General features: G+C 39.5%; 1 protein-coding gene and 1 long non-coding RNA gene across 4 annotated transcripts; both read right to left on the bottom strand.

Moving 5' to 3' along the window:
* Positions 1-1,221: 1,221 nt before the first annotated feature.
* Positions 1,222-11,979, bottom strand: LOC109906356 (uncharacterized). 3 transcript variants are annotated; one of them, XM_020504030.2, is made up of 5 exons: positions 11,876-11,979; positions 10,734-10,819; positions 7,533-7,658; positions 3,333-3,449; positions 1,222-2,479 (listed from the first exon to the last, which is right to left on the bottom strand). In XM_020504030.2, exons 3-5 carry the CDS (start codon positions 7,576-7,578, stop codon positions 1,749-1,751), a joined length of 894 nt encoding a protein of 297 aa, XP_020359619.1. In that variant the 5' UTR covers positions 7,579-7,658; positions 10,734-10,819; positions 11,876-11,979; the 3' UTR covers positions 1,222-1,748. The 3 variants fall into 3 exon arrangements, with proteins under 3 accessions (XP_020359619.1, XP_020359620.1, XP_031648888.1); XM_020504031.2 differs by having other exon boundaries at positions 10,672-10,819; positions 11,876-11,966; XM_031793028.1 differs by having other exon boundaries at positions 7,533-7,660; positions 10,687-10,819; positions 11,876-11,963.
* A 2,430-nt stretch (positions 11,980-14,409) lies between these two features.
* LOC116354046 (uncharacterized) lies at positions 14,410-14,722 on the bottom strand. Its single transcript, XR_004203490.1, has 2 exons — positions 14,681-14,722; positions 14,410-14,575 (listed from the first exon to the last, which is right to left on the bottom strand). It is a non-coding gene; the product is annotated as an uncharacterized LOC116354046 (long non-coding RNA).
* Positions 14,723-21,073: the final 6,351 nt, after the last annotated feature.

Genomic DNA, 21,073 nt, shown 5'->3' with positions numbered 1-21,073 from the left:
GTTGGGCCAACTTTTATGATGACAAGAGAGAGTTTGGGAGAATGAGTGCCCTGAGAGTTCTGCTTTACTTACAGACATAATTTAAACGGTTTTAGAAGCTTTAGAGTTTTTTCTATTCAATAATAATTTTTAATTGCATATATTAGCAATTTTTGATAGATTTCTTTTCTGTTTACTATGGACACGCAATCACCCCAAAGGGGGCAGCAATCAGCCCTATCCCCAAGGGGTTTTAACCATCTTCCCTGTCCCTGCTGAAGAAAAGCAGGCCCAAACCATGATGCTGCCACCACCATGTTTGACAGTGGGGATGGTGTGTTCAGGGTGATGAGCTGTGTTGCTTTTACACCAAACATAACGTTTTGCAATGTTGCCAAAAAGTTCAATTTTGGTTTCATCTGAGCAGAGCACCTTCTTCCACATGTTTGGTGTGTCTCCCAGGTGGCTTGTGGCAAACTTTAAACGACACTTTTTATGGATATCTTTAAGAAATGGCTTTCTTCTTGCCACTTCCATAAAGGCCAGATTTGTGCAATATACGACTGATTGTTGTCCTATGGACAGAGTCTCCCACCTCAGCTGTAGATCTTTGCAGTTCATCCAGAGTGATCATGGGCCTCTTGGCTGCATCTCTGATCAGTCTTCTCCTTGTATGAGCTGAAAGTTTAGAGGGACGGCCAGGTCTTGGTAGATTTGCAGTTGTCTGATACTCCTTCCATTTCAATATTATCGCTTGCACAGTGCTCCTTGGGATGTTTAAAGCTTGGGAAATATTTTTGTATCCAAATCCGGCTTTAAACTTCTTCACAACAGTATCTCGGACCTGCCTGGTGTGTTTCTTGTTCTTCATGATGCTCTCTGCGCTTTTAACGGACCTCTGAGACTATCACAGTGCAGGTGCATTTATACGGAGACTTGATTACACACAGGTGGATTGTATTTATCATCATTAGTCATTTAGGTCAACATTGGATCATTCAGAGATCCTCACTGAACTTCTGGAGAGAGTTTGCTGCACTGAAAGTAAAGGGGCTGAATAATGTTGCACGCCCAATTTTTCAGTTTTTGATTTAAAAAAGTTTGAAATATCCAATAAATGTCGTTCCACTTCATGATTGTGTCCCACTTGTTGTTGATTCTTCACACAAAAAATACAGTTTTATATCTTTATGTTTGAAGCCTGAAATGTGGCAAAAGGTCACAAAGTTCAAGGGGGCCGAATACTTTCGCAAGGCACTGTATTTTGTCAAAATAAATTCATTTAAAAGTTCACTTGTCACTCAAGCGTCATGTATATTTTACAAAAGTTAGTTCAAGCTGACTGTACATTTTGATACACTTCAATACATTTAACAAAAATGTCAAATTAAAAGTTACCTTGAAATGTGTCACTCATATAACATCACGTACAGTACATTTTACAAAATAGATTTTTTAAAACATTAATATGCTGAATTATTTACACTATCCTTAGGGTAACATAATACACTGCATGATGGAGGGCTGATAAGCTGAGTAAACAAAATCTAACTCAATTTCAGAATTTGCTTCAATTTCTGACATTGTTTTTTCTCTTGTAGTTGTTCTAGTCATCTATAGTTTTCTGACTGAGCCTAGCTGAATCCCTACTCTCTCATTATTGCTGTTCTCACCGATCTGGATGATGCCCAAGATCATGCCAGGTAATGATAATGATTTATTGCAACTAATTGGTTTATTTCAACAAATTATTCATTTGTATTTTGTTCCTAATTTAAATCAGACATTTTTTCAAGTTCTTCTCTCATCTTTTCAAATTTGCTTATAGTCTCCTGACACAATTCAGATGATTTCTTGATACTTGTCATAAACTCTGAACCAATATCACGGCCACTGCCGATCTTTCTGACATCCCCAAAGATATCACTAACAATACCTGAGAAGACAGATAACTCCCTTTTCAAGTCTACTGCGTCACTAAGAATTCTAGCACTCAGTTCAGATGCTCTCTTAAGCTGATGTGGCTCATCTCCAGCTCGGGACATGGAAGACACTGTAACAAATTCTTTGATTTCTGCATCGATACGATGCAGACGATCCACAATTGGTCCACTCTTGACCAAAAACTTTTTCTCATAATCCGCCAAGGTCTCTTGGTTTGTGACGTCATTAATAATTATTCTAAAGTAAAGAATAACAGCAGTCAAAATAGTCAACGTGATGCCCGCCCCTGCACCGGCAATAGAGGCAATCCCTGTCAAGGGGACTAAAAGTAAACCCACTGTGGCGCACACTCCCCCAGCCACATATGCTCCAACAGCCTCCTTGCTCTTGTAAGGAGACCCTCTTTTATTTTTCTCCGATTCGATCTTTTCAGCTGTCATTGTAAATTCATCTGCCAATGTTTTCAGATCATTTTTAGTCTCATCAAGGAGTCTGTTGTATGAGCTGATGTTCTGATGGAGTGACCTGAGGTTGATTCGAGCATCAGATGAAGACACTGAAAAACAAAAAGACATACATTCATTCACTGTGACTGTTGGCTTTAGCACAAATGACATACGTCAAGGGCAGTGCGCTTCTCTAAAACCTTGTATTAAATCCCAGCCATAGTCATACAGTCATCCATAGGAAGAACACACTGACCCAGATCAACAAACAATATAAAAGAGTAACTTCTGTCAAACCTGATTAAATATACCAGACATGCGATGGTAGCCCAGTGTTACACTGATATGTAGACAAAGAAAACCCACCACAGTAATAGTCAGATTTCTTGAACTAATCTGTCCAATCTAATTAACCACAGCCTAACTTAATAAATTACACCACTGTAAAGATTACAGTAGATAGTGTTAAAATATGTGTTAATCCCTGCTCTGGCAAAACAAGCTTTAAAACTGGATCACACCTATATTTTAATATTTTTTTATGAGGCTGAAGCATTATAAAGGAATATTTCTTATAATTTCCACTAAAACAAAACGATTATATATTTGGATTAAAAGTGAAATTCATTATTGGCGTAAGCATAGGCCTACACTTCACCTGTGTCTAATCGTTGTGACTTTAATGTGGATTTTAGGTAAAGAGGAGTTGAACAATGTGTTAATCATAAATTAAACCTGGCCATTGGCCCTGCCATTGTAAAGGTTTTAGTATTGCATGCACATAATACTGGATCACACCTAATCATTTCCCATTCTTTTATTTTAGTGTTCTTTTAATTCAGTTTAAGCATAGTCCAATAATATTTTAAAGAGATGTCCACAGAATTGTGAAAATATAAAATTGTATTGTTGTGGGTTTAAGGGTTCTTGAAACTATTTTATATTCCATACAATCTTACTCACTAGAAGGTGGTGAATCCATACTGTCATCACTTGAATCCGTATCATGAATGTCTGACTGAGTACTCGTTTCCGTGCTTGGAGTTGGGCTTTTCAGAGCAGAGGAAGACTTTAGTCCCACTGGAAGACAACAAAAAGATAATAGAAACATTGTTTTAGTAATAATCTATTCTCTCAGTCTCATTTGAAGTGTTTTAGAATATGTAGATAGTTGAGGAAATATGACAGACACCTACAGTTCACTTGTACAATTAACACATTAAATACATTTAATCAATGTTCATAATTTTCATATAATCACAGTATCTTCGATTGGTCTTACCTTCATATAAGCCAAAATGATGAGACTATGGGAGAACATTCTGATTAATTAAATGGAAATACTTGTTACATTATTACTTAAGGGATTAATTCAAACCTTTACTTCTGGTTTTATTATCCATTTTGTATATGCTTTTTCAATTGTAACAAGTTTATAAATGTCTGAACACAATGTCATACATATTGTTAAAGTACCAATCAGCAGCAGTCATAATCTCATTATGCATTTATGAGTTATATTCTTCAAAAATCAATGGGTACATATCATTAATTTATATGTCCAAAAATGTATGTAGCAACTGCAGATGGCCCCTTTAAGTGACAGTCAGTCTCCTTTCACCTCATTTATCACCTGATTTACTTAACAAAAGGCCCAATAGGTGGTCCGGGTAAGTCATGACATGGCACAAGTGGGGGACTTTCCTCTTTTGTTGTCTACGCTCTTAGAAAAAAGGGTTCCAAAAGAATTCTGGATCACCCTTTTTGGTTCCATGTAGAACTCTTTTGGGTTCCATGTAGAACCCTCTGTGGAAAGGCTTTTATATGGAACCCAAAAGGGTTCTACCTAGACCCAAAAGGGTTCTACCTAGACCCAAAAGGGTTCCACCTGGAACCAAAAGGGGTTATTCAAAGCCTTCTCCTATGGGGAGAGCCAAGGAACCCTTTTTGGTTCTAGAACCTTTTTTTCTAAGAGTGTATTGCTCCTCTATTGTTCCTCAAGCAAGGGGGAGGCCAATGACATCACAGATTCCCATCAGATCAACTCCTCTAATGAAGTTTGTAGTTGTTTTACTCTTTAGTGTGTGTACTTTACTGTGTCACTTTTCAACAGTAAACATTCCAAAATAGCAGGAGGACATCTTTAAGTGTTCACAAAGTAATTACAATAATTATTTCAAACACAGTAGAAAAAAACCAATATATTTGCTCAGAAGGTGTGATGACTGACTCCCAAAGCCAGATAGATAGAGATGGGTTTTGTAGTCATTATTTTACTTTTTCTATCTGTATCAGGATCCAATGTCAGACAATTTTACTACTAAATTAAATAATTTGAATGGGTAAATTAGACTGATTTGTTGGTGTAAACACCCACACACACACACACACACACACACACACACACACACACACACACACACACACACACACACACACACAGTCAAGTAGTCACGTAGTACATATTATATCATATGTATGTATGTATGCATCATCGTACATATTTGATGTCAAGTATGAAAAAAGTATGCAGATGTATGCTCTCACTGCTGTAAGTCCCTCTGGATAAGAGCATCTGCTAAATGACTAAAATGTCATGGCACAGTGTACCACCTGACTGTTTTCAGAAATGTTGTAAGAAATCTGACACTTTTTATTGAATTCTCCTGTCAATGTTTCAAAGTCATTTATAGTCTTCTGACACAGTTCAGCTGATTCTATGATCTTATCAAAGAACTCCTTTTCAAGAGCCTCGTCCCTACGGACATTGATGATGGCCACGATCATGTTAAGAAGACGGACGATGTAAAGTAAAACCACTTCCAATCGTAATGCACCAAGCCCAATTCTTTTGCATAGCTCAGCCACTTTCTTCAGCAGTCTGGTTACCTCTGCTGCTGTACTCAGACCTGTAGTTACCATGGATGTGGAGAAGGACAGTTCCTCTAATGTTTGAACATTTCTTTGGATTTTTTCCAGGCATTCAACAATTGGTTGAATACTTTTATTGAATTCTTCTGCATTGTTCTTAAATTTTCTCTTGGCCTTTGTTCTCTAACAACATCTTGACGATGTTAGAAGCAGTGATAGCAGCTCCACTAACTGCACCCGTGACTGCCCCTGCAACGAGCAGGGGGGTGCCCCCAGTAATTATAGTTAGAACTATTCCCGCTACCCCAGCTACACTAAATCCAGCCCCAACATTCCTGCTTGTGGCAGCATTGTCCTGTATCCTCTTAATATCAGCAGCTTTCTGTTTAAAGTAACTTGCTCTTTCTTGTAAAGATGTTCTCTTTCCTTCAAAGAGTTCCTTGAATGACTTGATGTCATGCTTGAGGTTTCCTAGTTCATTTGACACTGGAAGAAATATAATAGTCAGACAATGTTATCCAGAGGAAAAACACAAACCCATAACCCACCCACCATTTCACGTTTCTCATTTAATATCTCATTTACCGGTCACTTAACTAATTAGCTGTTAGTTAAGTGATCTAGTGTCGAAAAACATCTTAATTTAACCAAGTTTCAGTTATGCGTTCACATACACTCCCCTTCATATTTATTTGGACAGTGAAGCTAAAATGTTTGTTAATTTGGTACTATATTTAAGATCAGCACAGAATGTCACCACATATTTTTTACAGATTAGAAATTAATGCACTTTATTTATCTAGTCCCCCTTTTGAAGGTGTCATACGCATTTGGTCAAATTCACTCATACACAGAGTGTACAAAACATTGGTTAGGCATATCCCTCTAGTGGTGTGGGGGCTGTGCTTTGGCAAAGTGGGTGGGGTTATATCCTGTCTGTGTGTCATCGGATGGGGCCACAGTGTCTCCTGACCCCTCCTGTCTCAGCCTCCAGTATTTATGCTGCAGTAGTTTATGTGTTGGGGGGCTAGAGTCAGTTTGTTATATCTGGAGTATTTCTCCTTTCTTATCCAGTGTCCTGAGTGAATTTAAGTATATTTTTCTCTCTCTATCTCCATATATCTATCTAGGACATTTCTGATGAGTCCTTTCTGGCCATGCTGCTGCTCCAGTTTATTATTATTTGACCATGCTGGTCATCTATGAACATTTGAACATCTTGGCCATGTTCTGTTATAATCTCCACCCAGCACAGCCAGAAGAGGACTGGCCACCCCTCATAGCCTGGTTCCTCTCTAGGTTTCTTCCTATGTTTTGGCCTTTCTAGGGAGTTTTTCCTAGCCACCGTGCTTCTACACCTGCATTGCTTGCTGTTTGGGGTTTTAGGCTGGGTTTCTGTACAGCACTTTGAGATATCAGCTGATATACGAAGGGCTTTACTGAAAATACATTTTGATTGATTTTCAACACCTGCTTTCCATGACACAGACTGACCAGGTGAAAGATATGATCCCCTATTGATGCCACTTGTTAAATCCACTTCTGTCAGTGTAGATGAAGGGGTGGAGATCAGTTAAAGAAGGATTTTCAAGCCTTGAGACATTTGAGAAATGGAATGTCAGCAGATTGTCTATAACCTGTATGTAGGAAGGACTGGGGTATGATCAGATAGGATCTACACCACTGCTCTTTTCTATAACCTGTATGTAGGCAGGACTGGGGTATGATCAGATAGGATCTACACCACTGCTCTTTTCTGTAAGCTGTATGTAGGAAGGACTGGGGTATGATCAGCTAGGATCTACACCACTGCTCTTTTCTATAACCTGTATGTAGGCAGGACTGGGGTATGATCAGCGAGGATCTACACCACTGCTCTTTTCTATAACCTGTATGTAGGCAGGACTGGGGTATGATCAGATAGGATCTACACCACTGCTCTTTTCTATAACCTGTATGTAGGCAGGACTGGGGTATGATCAGCGAGGATCTACACCACTGCTCTTTTCTGTAACCGGTAGGTAACTGACGGGCCGCACAATTTGGGATATGGGGAGGGGAATGGACATATGCAAATGTTGTATTAGCATATGAATACCATGTGTAGTATAGTATTCTACAGTATACAAAAAATATATATAGTAAGCACTACATGATAGCAGGATAGTACAGAGTGTAGTATAGTTTACCACAGTTTGCTACAAAATACTATAGAATTCTATAGTAAGTTACATTTTTTATGTAGGTTGCTCTGGGTGAAACCGCTTCACAAAGTTAATAAATATTACTTACTATCATGGCCAATGTCCTTGCTACGTCTGTTTCCAGCAGTTGCCATATCTGACTTTGTTAATTGTCTTCCTCTTAGACGGTTCACCAGAAGCTGCAGATCTTAGTTGTGTGCTGGAGAGGGAGAGGCTGTAGAAACAGAACACAATGATTAATCATTAGACAGGAAGATGTTAGTGAAACTAAGTGTTATCAATGTGTAGCTATTTATAGTGTATTTGTAGGACTATATGTGCTGCGTATTTATACTGAACAAAATATAAACGCAACATGTAAAGTGTTGGTCCCAAGTTTCAATGTTGTGCACATTGTTACATCCCTGTTGGTGAGCATTTCTCCTTTGCCAAGATAATCCATCCACCTGACAGGTGTGGCATATCAAGAAGCTGATTAAACAGCATGATCATTACACAGATGCACCTTGCGCTGGTGATAGTAAAAAGCCACTCTAAAATGTGCAGTTTTGTCACACAACACAATGCCACAGATGTCTCAAGTTGTGAGGGAGTATGCAATTTGAATTCTGACTGCAGGAATGTCCACCAGAGCTGTTGCCAGATAATTAAATGTTAATTTCTTTACCATAAGCCGCTTCAAACGTTGTTTTAGAGAATTTGGCAGTACGTCCAACCAGCCTCACAACAGCAAACCATGTGTATCCACGCCAGCCCAGGACCTCCTTCATTACTACCTTGATTACTTACCATTTACAGTGCCTGGTAAAACTATTCATCCCCCTTGGCTTTTTTTCTATTTTGTTGCATTACAACCTGTCATTTTTATTTTTATTTCATGCAATGGACATTCACAAAACTGTCCAAATTGGTGAAGTGAAATAAAAATAAATAAAAACAGAAAAGTGGTGCGTGCATATGTATTCACTCCCTTTGCTACGAAGCCCCTAAATAAGAACTGGTGCAATGAATTACCTTCAGAAGTCACATAATTAAATAAATAAAGTTCACCTGTGTGCAATCTAAGTGTCACATGATCTGTCACATGATCTCAGGATATATACACCTGTTCTGAAAGGCCAGAGAGTCTGCAACACCACTAAGAAAGGGGTACCACCAAGCAATCGGCACCAGAAAGACCAAGGAGCTCTCCAAACAGGTCAAGGACAAAGTTGTGGAGAAGTACAGATCAGGGTTGAGTTCTAAAAAAATATCAGAAACTTTGAACATCCCACGGAGCACCATTAAATCCATTATTCAAAAATGGAAAGAATATGATACTACAACAAACCTGCCAAGGGAGGGCTGCCCACAAACTCATGGACCAGGCAAGGAGGGCATTAATCAGAGAGGCAACAAAGAGATCAAATAGAACCCTGAAGAAGCTGCAAAGCTACACAGAGGAGATTAGAGTATCTGTCCATAGGACCACTTTAAGTCATATACTCCACAGAGCTGGGCTTTACGGAAGAGTGGGCAGAAAAAAGCCATTGCTTAGAAAAAAAATTGCAAACACATATGGTGTTCTCAAAAAGGCATGTGGGAGACGCCTCAAACATATGGAAGAAGGTACGCTGGTCAAACTAAAATTGAGCTTTTTGGCCATCAAGGAAAACGCTATGTCTGGCGCAAACCCAACACCTCTCATCACCCCGGGAACATCATCCCCACAGTGATTTATGTTGGTGGCAGCATCATGCTGTGGGGATGCTTTTCATCAGCAGGGACTGGGAAACTATTCAGAATTGAAGGAATGATGGATGATGCTAAATACAGGGAAATCCTTGAGGGAAACCTGTTTCAGTCTTCCAGAGATTTGAGACTATGACAAAGAATCACCTTCCAGCAGGACAATGAGCCTAAGCGTACTGCTAAAGCAACACTCAAGTGGTTTAAGGGGAAACATTTAAATGTCTTGGAATGGCCTAGTCAAATCCCAGACCTCAATCCAGTTCAGAATCTGTGGTATGACTTAAAGATTGCTGTACACCAGCGGAACCCATTCAATTACAAGGAGCTGGAGCAGTTTTGCCTTGATTGGGCAAAAATCCCAGGGGCTAGATGTGCCAAGGTTATAGAGACATAACCCAAGAGACTTGCAGCTGTAATTTCTGCAAAAGGTGGCTCTACAAAGTATTGACTTTGGGGGGGTGAATAGTTATGCACGCTCAAGTTCTGTTTTTTGTCCTATTTCTTGTTTAACAATGAAAAAGATTTTACATCTTCGTAGTGATAGGCATGTTGTGTCACTCAAATGATACAACCCCACCCCCCCAGAAACAAAATGTTGAATTTTTTATAAAAATAGACAAATGCCAAGGGGGGTGAATACTTTTGCAAGGTACTGCATCTAGCACTTTGTTCTGTCAGGCATCAGGTAGTATTGTTTGTTTCTTTGTTAGAAGCTTCTCTTGTTTTGTATTAGTTATCCTTAAAGTCACACTGCACTTGTTTCCTGACTGCCTGTGTCTACTTTACAGAATACTTCCTCACAAAATATGGAAGCGAGCAGAAGAGTTCTGGAACGATGCCCACGTGAGGCTCCAGTGTTCCGTCCGCCGTCAGAAGAAGTCCGCCGTCACTCCATGTTTGTTTATATTGAACTCACCAACTGCAGCTATTTTGTCATGTCCTGACCTTAGTTCCTTTTTTATGTCTCTATTATAGTTTGGTCAGGGCGTGAGTTGGGGTGGGCATTCTATGTTTGTTCAGTGAGTTATAGTTCTATGTGTTTGGCCTGGTATGGTTCCCAATCAGTGGCAGCTGTCAATCGATGTCTCTGATTGAGAACCATACTTAGGTAGCCTGTTCCCACCTGGTGTTTGTGGGTAGTTGTTTTCTGTGTCTGTGTTTTCACCATACAAAACTGTTTTGATTGTCATTTCTTTCCTGCACGTTGTTATTTTGTATTTTCTCGTGTTCTTATATAATAAATTATCATGGACACTTACAACGCTGCATTTTGGTTTGATCCTTCCTACTCATCATCAGGCGAAGAAGAAGTTTGTTACATATTTACTGCTGGTCAAAGGTAATTTCAATAAATAATCTCATTAGCCTACTACAAATGTGTTAACCCATCACAGACACACACATGCATAAATAAACACTGTTCACAAAGATAGCTAAAACTGACTCGATTGCAAATAGTTAAAGTCTCACATAAACACACTATTGAATGATATTACCTAAGTCATTTCCCCATGTCATTTCCCACAACAGCATCAATGATAAACTCCTGTCAAATCACTCAGTTGAATTACTGCAGGTCTGGTGGTGGTAGAACATCCAGAGGTGATGATGGTTGATGGTTGTCTGAGGACAGCTTCAAGGGACCTAAGATGAATAATAAAATAATTAACAGAATAACACTGGCACTTGTCTTTTCCTGCTAGCACTGACTTTGCTGATAACTACTTTATTGGAGGCAGGGGTGGGTTACTTTCTAAATGTAATCCATTACAGTTACTAGTTACCTGTCCAAAATTGTAATCAGTCTTGTAACTTTTGGATTACCCAAATAAGTAATGTACTTTTAGATTACTTTCCCTTTAAGATGCATTAAAATAGTACAAAAATGTATATTTCCAATTTAATGAAATGTTTTGCAGGAAAAATCTATTTTAGAGTTTACAAAGCTGGCCATAAGTGGATGTTGTATTTGACTTCATGGGTTGGTTATGTAGGCTCCTTCTAAACCATTGCTTTCTACTACAGACAGTAATAAAATGAGGCTATATCTCTACATGAAAAACCAAAGTGTGTCAGATTTCCATTCATTGCAATTCATTGAATTCTCATTGATCTTCAAGAATGGGACTTGGAAATAGCCAAATAACCATAGGAAGACAAAGCTTGTACTGTAGCCTACAAAAGCCTTTTCCTGCCCTTTCCCCTCGATCCAGCAAACACATTTGGTTTGTCATCAAATAGTAATGATGTCTGACTTGCACTCAGACTCGCTCAGACAGAACAAACTTAAAATTGTGACTCTTTTCATTGCTATTTTGAATAACACTGAGAAAAAAGAAAGGTGTTAAAGAATTTTTTCGCAAACATAATTTCTAAAACTGATGTTTGCGAAAAAATTATAATTATATATATTTTTTCAAAAGTATCTGTTATCTGATTGCAGTATTTTTGTTAGTAAAGCAACAGATTACAGTTATAGTTACAATCTGTTACCCTGATGGGGGGACATGTTCTCACTTTGTCTGTGATATGTGGTTGTTTCACCAAAAGTCATCTTAAAATGGAGGTAATAACTGTCTCTCTGGATAGGAGCATCTGCTAAATTTCACAAATTCCAAATTCCACAGATTTCACAAATTCCATGATAATTTTCTAAACTTCATTAAAAATTTTCTTACTTTAATGTAAACATTTTCTCACCTTAGTTGTTGAAAAGTGATGATAAATGGATTTGAAATTGTAACCACGTTTTCCACTCAGTTGGTGTTTGTTTTCTGCTCAATTGTAATTTATCTTTCACTTTCACTCTCCTCCCCTTCCTTCTCCCCAAAACTGCAGTACCACATAACACCACAGAGTGGCAGCACTATGTCAATATCTCAAATGTTTTCTCCTGGTTTAAAATTTTTGTGTGAGTGTGTACTTACCTCCGTCCGTCCGTCTCTCTCTCTCTCTCTCTCTCTCTCTATCTATCTATAAATATATATATATTCTGGTGTGGAACCTGTGGTGCTATTTGAACAAACCACAGTACATTGTGGACTTGTGATCACCTGTAATTTAATACCTAATTGAACTAACTAGCTAACTCTCTACCTATCTTAGTTAAAATCCTCAAAATCCCCAGAAGGAATCTAAGATAACTCAAGAATGTTTTAGTTGTGCAATTTGAAATCTAATTAAGGTGTTTGGTGCAGTGTTTCTAAAGTAAAACATGTGTGACGTGTTGTCTTATGTCAACAGTCAGAGCTGCTGAGCAGGTCTGTCACACTGTCAATACTGTTGGATAGTGATCACTGCAGTAATCAAAACCCAAACTTCATTTAGCCGTTGTGACGCATGGATGTTCCAAACACTGTTTTAGACCAGACTGACTTTATATACAAAATTATTCTATTTACACTTTGTAGTCAATTTTATGAAACTCAAATAACTTTTTCAGAATCATATCGATGCCACATAGGCTGTTTTCAAAGGGATTCATTGCTTTTTAAAGGCCGTCCTCTTTAAAGGACAACCGCATTTCCATTATCTCCAGCACAATACCAGTGTCAACAGTTTTGAAAAAGGTGCATTTCTACTTTTTTTTGTCGCAGTTCTTAGTTCAAAAGTCCAAGCATTTCAAAAGCATTGATGTTCAAACACTATGAGATTCACAGTGACGTGGGGATCAAGAAAATACCCTCCACTGGGCTAGAATCATGACCGGTTTTGAAAACCACTGTTTTTAACTTTTAATCCTACCCTGTGATATCACAGAGAAACATTTTTTTATGACCTTTCTTCTCATCTTTTTATCCACTGATCATATAAATGTGTTGTTTTCACACTGGTTTGGTGCTAGAGATGATGGAATTAACATTACATTCTCTGGCAACCGCTCTGGTGGAGATTCCTGCAGTCAGCATGCCAATTACACGCTCCCTCAAAACTTAAGACATCTGTGGCATTGTGTTGTGTGATGAAACTGCACATTTTAGTGGCCTTTAATTATCCCCAGCGCAAGGTGCACCTGTGTAATGTTCATGTTAAACCATCTTCTTGATATGCCACACCTGTCAGGTGGATGGATTATATTAGCAAAGGAGAAATACTCACTAATGGCACTAAATGCTCAACAGGGATTTAAACAAATGTGTGCACCAAATCTGAGAGAAATACAATTGTGTGTATGGAACATTTCTGCGATCATGAAACATGGGACAAACACTTTACATGTTATGTTTATATTTTTGTTCAGTGTAATTTAGTAACAAGCATGTTCAGAAGAATACCTAATTTATTTTAGTGCATAAAATACCTTACTGGATATCAAGACAACCATATTAACATCAAAACTAATTTCACTGTTTGCATGCCAGGTGATGACATTTAATTGTTAAAGACATTTTGTGTCAAATAACAAATCGTTAAACTGTTGAATAATTCTAAATCTCTTGAAAACATGATTTCAGTTGAATACGAGAAGAACGTCAACTTTTATTACAAGAAGATCAAACTTCCTTGACTTGTGTTTAGAGTTGCATTTCTTTCTCTGTCAGGATACGGAGGAGATTTTTGTTATTTTATTGAACCTTTATTTAACTAGGCAAGTCAGTTAAGAACGCATTCTTATTTACAATGATGGCCTACCAAAAGGCAAAAGGCCTCCTGCGGGGACGGGGGCTGAGATAAAAAATATAGGACAAAACACACATGACAAGAGAGACAACACAACATAAAGAGAGACCTAAGACAACATAGCATGGCAGCAACGCAACATGGCAGCAGCACAACATGGTACCAGCACAAAACAGGGTACAAATATTATTGGTCACAAACAGCACAAAGGACAAGGTAGAGACAACAATACATTGTGCAAAGCAGCCACAACTGTCAGTAAGAGTGTCCATGATTGAGCCTTTGAATGAAGAGAGATTTGTGTCAAATCCCCAATTGGCAACTCATCCCTTATGGGATTAATTGACAAACAAACATTACAATCATTTACTATGGTAATTAAATGAGAACGCTTCTTCCGGCGTTCTCTGCATTGCACATCACATAAAGAGTGAAAAAATGAAAGATTAAAAGATAAAAATCAATACATAAAGTAAAATATAAACAAATACATTTTGATTTGACTGAAATAAGGTTATCCAAACAATAATTACATCCCTAGAGCAGTAAAATAATATACATTCATGTCATGGATTACCAGAATTGGACCCAGAAGCAGACCAGGACAAGGTGAGTATAAAGATGGTGAGTATTTATTAATCAATGAGAACGTGGAGGTAGATAGTTCCGGGTGGAGGAGCGGGCAGCGGAGGTGGGTTGATGGGAGTGGAGATGCAGATCCAATGGATAACACACTGGCGACGAGCAGACAGGGATGGGGTATGGGTTCCGGGTGAATGGCTGTAGACAAAACAAACGGCGGTAAGTTAAAGGCAAGCAAGACGTACAAAACAATAAACCAAACAAACTCTATAAACTGGAGGCTGGTTCGTGGGCACAACATACTGTTCATGGCTAACGATCCAGCAGGGAATGGATGTCAGGTCAGAGCTTTTGAAGGGGAGAGGTGATGATCAGGACAGGTGTGCAGATTACTGATGGGATACAGGTGCGGGTGAACATCGATCTCCCAACAAGCTAATTCGCCCGGCAACCAGACAGGGTGCGTTCCAGGACACCGGAAACACACTCCAGGACAGAAACACAGGCAAACACAGACTCAGGAAGCGGGATTCGTGACACATACATATATACATTCCCACAGCGTATATACACATACATACAGTGGGGAGAACAAGCATTTGATACACTGCCGATTTTGCAGGTTTTCCTACTTACAAAGCATGTAGAGGTCTGTAATTGTTTATCATAGGTATACTTCAACTGTGAGAGACGTAATCTAAAACAAAAATCCAGAAAATCTAGAAAATTACTTTAAAAATGTCAGTCTCTCGATGTGCAAAACTGATAGAGACATACCCCAAGCGACTTACAGCTGTAATCGCAGCAAAAGGTGGCGCTACAAAGTATTAACTTAAGGGGGCTGAATAATTTTGCACGCCCAATTTTTCAGTTTTTGATTTGTTAAAAAAGTTTGAAATATCCAATAAATGTCGTTCCACTTCATGATTGTGTCCCACTTGTTGTTGATTCTTCACAAAAAAATACAGTTTTATATTTTTATGTTTGAAGCCTGAAATGTGGCAAAAGGTCGCAAAGTTCAAGGGGGCCGAATACTTTCGCAAGGCACTGTACTCCCGGATTGATTACTTATTTTTGGACAAAAAACTTCTTCCTAACCTTCAGCGGTGAACTTACGAGAGTATTGTTATTTCTGACCATTCACTATTAGTGCTTGAACTAGAGTTTCCCCAGCGACCTCCTATGTGTTATCAATGGCGTCTTAACCCCATTTTACTCTCAGATAAGGAGTTTGTCAATTTCTTTTCTTCTGAAATCACCTTATTCCTAGAAACTAATTCAACACCAGGTATGTCCTACTCTACCATATGGGAGTCTCTCAAAGCATACCTACGTGGCCAAATTATTTCTTATACAGCCAACCAAAACAGAGTTCGCTCTCAGCGACTTCGGTACCTGAGCGAGTCCATAGCCACATTGGATGAGAAGTATGCTACGGATCCTTCCTCTGATCTGCATAAAGAGCGCCAACTACTCCAATCTGAATTTGATGAGCTTTCTACCAGGCAAGCTGAACAGTTACTCTTGCGAGCTCGGTACAGAGTGTATGAACAAGGCGACAAGGCCAGTAAACTCCTTGCACATCAGATCCATAAATCTGAGGCCTCACGTTTAATCCCACAAATAAGGACCCCGTCTGGTGCCACCACAGTTATACATAAAGAGATCAATTATCAATTCAAACAATTTTACTCTGCGCTATAAACCTCTGAATCCCCTCAAGACCCTTTGCTGATTGATTCCTTCTTTAATGGCTTGAATATGCCTTCAATTGATACAGACTCCCATGACTGTCTACAAGAATTTACACCTGAGGAGATTGCAACAGCAATGAAAAGTGGTAAATCACAGATTCCGGGTGGTTTTCCAACCGAATTTTACAGGACGTTTTCTATTAAAGAAAAACAAAGACCCCCTGGAATGTGGATCCTATCGCCCAATCTTGCTTTTAAACTGTGATTACAAAATCCTAGCAAAACTTTTAGCCATCCGTATGGAAGGCTCGCTGCACCAAGTAATACACTCTGACCAGACTGGCTTTGTGAGAAATAGGCATTTGTTTTTCAATGTTAGGCGCCTTATGAATATACTGTACTCCCCAGCGTTGGAGGACCCGGAGGTGGTGGTCTCACTTGATGAGGAAAAAGCGTTTGACCGCGTTGAGTGGGATTACCTTACAGCTGCCCTTTATAGATTTGGCTTTGGCCCCAAATTCATTGCGTGGATAAAAATTATTTCTTTTTCCCACATGGCTCCTGTATGGACTAACAACTTGTCCTCTTTTTCCCTAGCACCGCGGATCTAGACAGGGTTGTCCACTCTCCCCCTTGTTGTTTGCTTTGTCAATTGAGCCTCTCGCCATTGCACTACGCTCTAATGATGCCATTCATGGAATAATCAGGACGGGTTTAGAACAGAAAGTCTCGCTATATGCTGACAACCTCCTTTTGTTTACCTCTAACTCTGATACCTCATTACCACGTGCCTTATCTGTTCTTAAAAAGTTTGGATCAATCTCATTGTACAAGCTGAATTTGTCACGTTCTGACCTTTATTTCCTTTGTTTTGTATTTATTTAGTATGGTCAGGGCGTGAGTTGGGTGGGCAGTCTATGTTTGTTTTTCTATGATTTGGGGATTTGTATGTTTCTCAATCAGAGGCAGGTGTCATTAGTTGTCTCTGATTGAGAATCATACTTAGGTAGCCTGGGTTGCACTGTTTGTGTGTGATTGTCTATGTTGATTGATTGTGTCATCACAGTTCTCATTTAGCTTCACAGTTGTTATTTGTTTATTGTTTTTGTATTCAGTGTTCAGTACTTTCTTTAATTAAATATCAAGATGAACACAAACCACGCCGTGTTTTGGTCCGCCTTTCCTTCAACAGAGGTAAACCGTGACAGAATTGAGGCAAGAGTGAGCTTTTTCCTGTAAACAGGGCTGCTTTAAAGTGCTCTTTTACAAGTTCTCAGTTTAGGATTGTCTGGGATCAATTCACATACTTGGGAGTTAAAGTGACAAGGAAACCTTTTTGCTCTAGCAGACAGTTTGAAACAATCTTTTACTTTTTGGAATTCGCTATCTCTTTCTCTTATCGGAAGGATTAATGTCATTAAAATGAGTGTGTTGCCCAAATTTTTATATTTATTTCAATGTTTACCCATTTCTATTCCAAAATCTTTTTTTATTTCACTGGATCAAACATTCATGCATTTTATTTGGGATGGCAAGGTACCACGGATTGGTAGAAAACATTTACAGAAGCCTAAGTCATTGGGGGGTTTAGCTCTACAAAATTTTCCGACATACTACAGGGCTGCAAATTTCAGAGCCCTTCTGTACTGGCTGCAGACTGATCCTACTGGCCCTAGACCACTCTGGGTCCAGATGGAGTCTGAATCGTGTAAACCTGCTGCACTTTCTTCTGTGTTGTGCTCGTCTCTCCCAGTGTCCCTAGGCAAAAGGTGTGTCAACCCAATTGTAAAGCAGTCTCTTAAAATTTGGAATCAATTCCGTTTAGCCTTTAGCCTCCGAGGCTTTTCTCTATCAGGCCCAATCAATCAGAACATTTTATTTCCTCCATCTTTGAATGATGGGGCTTTAGGCATCTGGCACTCGCTAGGCATCTCCTCACTAGCCCAATTATTCTTTGATACATTTGCCTCTTTTGCTCAGCTACAGGAAAAGTTCAGCCTCCCCCAATCCCACTTTTTCTGCTATCTCCAGACTAGGAACTTTGTCAAAGCTAACACACCTGTATTTCCCCATAGGCCTGCAAATACAGCTATAGAGAACATCTTGGAGCTGAACAAGCTTCCTAGGGGTGCAATTTCAGATGTATATGCATTAATCCATGACTTACAGAACCCTTCTTTGGTGCCTTTAAAGACTCGATGGGAAAAGAAATTGGGGGAGGAACTTGGGGAAGACACCTGGGAATCTGTGCTGCACAGGGTGCACTCGTCCTCTTTTAGCACTAGACACAGCCTCATTCAATTCAAGGTGGTTCACCGTATCCATTGGTCTGGGGCCAAACTTGGAAGAATATTCTCAGATTTTGATCCTACCTGTGTCAGATGTACAATGGAACCAGCCACACTGTTGCATATGTTTTGGGGCTGTCATAAACTGTCAGGTTTCTGGGAATGAATATTTAAATGTTTCTCTGATATATATGACACTGTTATAGATCTGTCTCCCCTTACAGCCCTTTTTGGAGGACTGCCCATAGGTACCCCCCTGTCAAGAATCCAGTTGGACACTGTTGCTTATACAACTCTTTTAGCTAGATGGCTAATACTACAGAACTGGAAGATGGCAGCTCCCCCATTTTATAAATATTGGGTGAGAGATGTGTTGTGATCTCTGAAACTAGAAAATGTTCAATTAAATTCACGTGGGAACCTGGGGGGGGGGGGCATTAAGGTTGATGTGCTTACTGATTGTGACCTGCCTTGTTCATCTTTTCCGTTCAGAGACTAAAATGTGAGCAGTTTTTTAATAAAAATTTAAAACATTTGTTCACACCTACATAAAATGATTATAATTCATTTTTTATTTTAAAGCATTGTAAACTTTTTATATTTGGTCCAGTGGATGGTCGGTCTGTGGCCATGAATGTCTGTGAGTGGCTGCATTTCTCCACCCCTATCGCTTGACTGTTTACATTATATATCTTACACATTTCTGAAACAAATATTTAACCTACATCATCAGAGCCAATGACAATACTGTATCTCCTATCCCTTTCATATCACTTCTATTTGTTGAGGTTGAATGAAAGCATGTGAACAATAAACTTGCCACCCAGAGCTCTATGTTCATGTCATCTGACCAGAGCACCGGTTCCAATCCAAGTGCCAATGTCGTTTAGTAAACTTCAGGTGTTTACATTTGTTGGATGACATGAAAATAGAGCACTTTGGCCACGCCCACTAGTGGAAGGTTTGGTGTTGAAATAAGGATGCATAAGCAGAAAAGTACCCCATACCTACTGTAAAATGTGGTGGTGGATCTGTTCCCTCTGCTAGGAGGCTGAAACTTGGCCGCAAGTGGATCTTACATCAGGATTATAACCCCAAGAATACATCAAAATCCACAAAGAAATTGTTAATTGACCACAAAATCTACATTTTGCAATGGCCATCTCAGTCTCGGGACTTGAACCCCATTGAAAACCTGTATTTTGAATTGAAGAGGGCAGTCCATAGGCACATATGAAGGATATCAAGGATCTGGAAAGATTCTGTATGGAGGAATGGCCTAAGATTCCTCCCAATGGGTGTTCTCTAATCTCATTAAACATTGAAAGGTGTTTCCAATCATTTTGATGCATACATTTGCATAGCCTATACATACAGTAGACACAGTACGCATGTCATGGCAAAGATGGATAAAAAAGGCACCAATACAGGGATTGACATTAAAGGGGCAATCAGCAGTTGCTACATCAATTTTTTGACTTTTAAATATATTATTACCCATTTAATACTTGACGAATAGATCTTATAAATGCTTCATGAGCTTAGTTCAGCTGCCATACCACATCAGAACACTAAATATAAGCTTGTTTTACTCCAATGATATTAAACAAAGTAAATGCAAACAAACACTATATAGCTTCAAAACATGGTTAGTACTATCATTTTGATGTCATCGATGGTCAGTCCTTAGATCCAAAGCTCTGTGAATGAATTTGAGAGTGGTTACATTTCTCCAGCCCCATCCTTTAGCTTTTTATTGAAACTGGGGCGGGGAAGGCATATTGTTAATATTTTGTAAAGAAATAGCTTTTCAACATTTTAAGCTAAACATTCTGATCTGTTCCATCAGCCTTATTAATATATATGGCGTATACCTCCACTACTTTCATACGCATCGTGGGGATGAAGAAGTGGGTGTACAGCAGAGCCACTGAAAAATAAGTGGGTCTGCCCAGCGTAAACCTGCGTATACCCTCCACTACACCACTGGTGCACAGCCTTACTTAAGAACCCACGAGTAGATCTCAGGAATACAGTTAATTACATGTAGAAGTCAGACAGGCAGACAGACTGATATAGGAAAGAAGTGGTGGTCAGCCTCCAGTATTTATGCTGCAGTAGTTTATGTGTCGGGGGGCTGGGGTCAGTTTGTTATATCTGGAGTACTTCTCCTGTCCTATTCGGTGTCCTGTGTGAATCTAAGTGTGCGTTCTCTAATTCTCTCCTTCTCTCTTTCTTTCTCTCTCTCGGAGGACCTGAGCCCTAGGACCATGCCCCAGGACTACCTGACATGATGACTCCTTGCTGTCCCCAGTCCACCTGGCCATGCTGCTGTTCCAGTTTCAACTGACCTGAGCCCTAGGACCATGCCCCAGGACTACCTGACATGATGACTCCTTGCTGTCCCCAGTCCACCTGGCCATGTTGCTGCTCCAGTTTCAACTTCCACCTGACTGTGCTGCTGCTCCAGTTTCAACTGTTCTGCCTTATTATTATTCGACCATGCTGGTCATTTATGAACATTTGAACATCTTGGCCATGTTCTGTTATAATCTCCACCCGGCACTGCCAGAAGAGGACTGGCCACCCCACATAGCCTGGTTCCTCTCTAGGTTTCTTCCTAGGTATTGGCCTTTCTAGGGAGTTTTTCCTAGCCACCGTGCTTCTACACCTGCATTGCTTGCTGTTTGGGGTTTTAGGCTGGGTTTCTGTAC

This window comes from Oncorhynchus kisutch, linkage group LG16 (assembly GCF_002021735.2).
Source record: "Oncorhynchus kisutch isolate 150728-3 linkage group LG16, Okis_V2, whole genome shotgun sequence".
Taxonomy (NCBI): Eukaryota; Metazoa; Chordata; class Actinopteri; order Salmoniformes; family Salmonidae; genus Oncorhynchus; species Oncorhynchus kisutch.
This window is presented reverse-complemented; position numbering and strand designations above follow the sequence as displayed.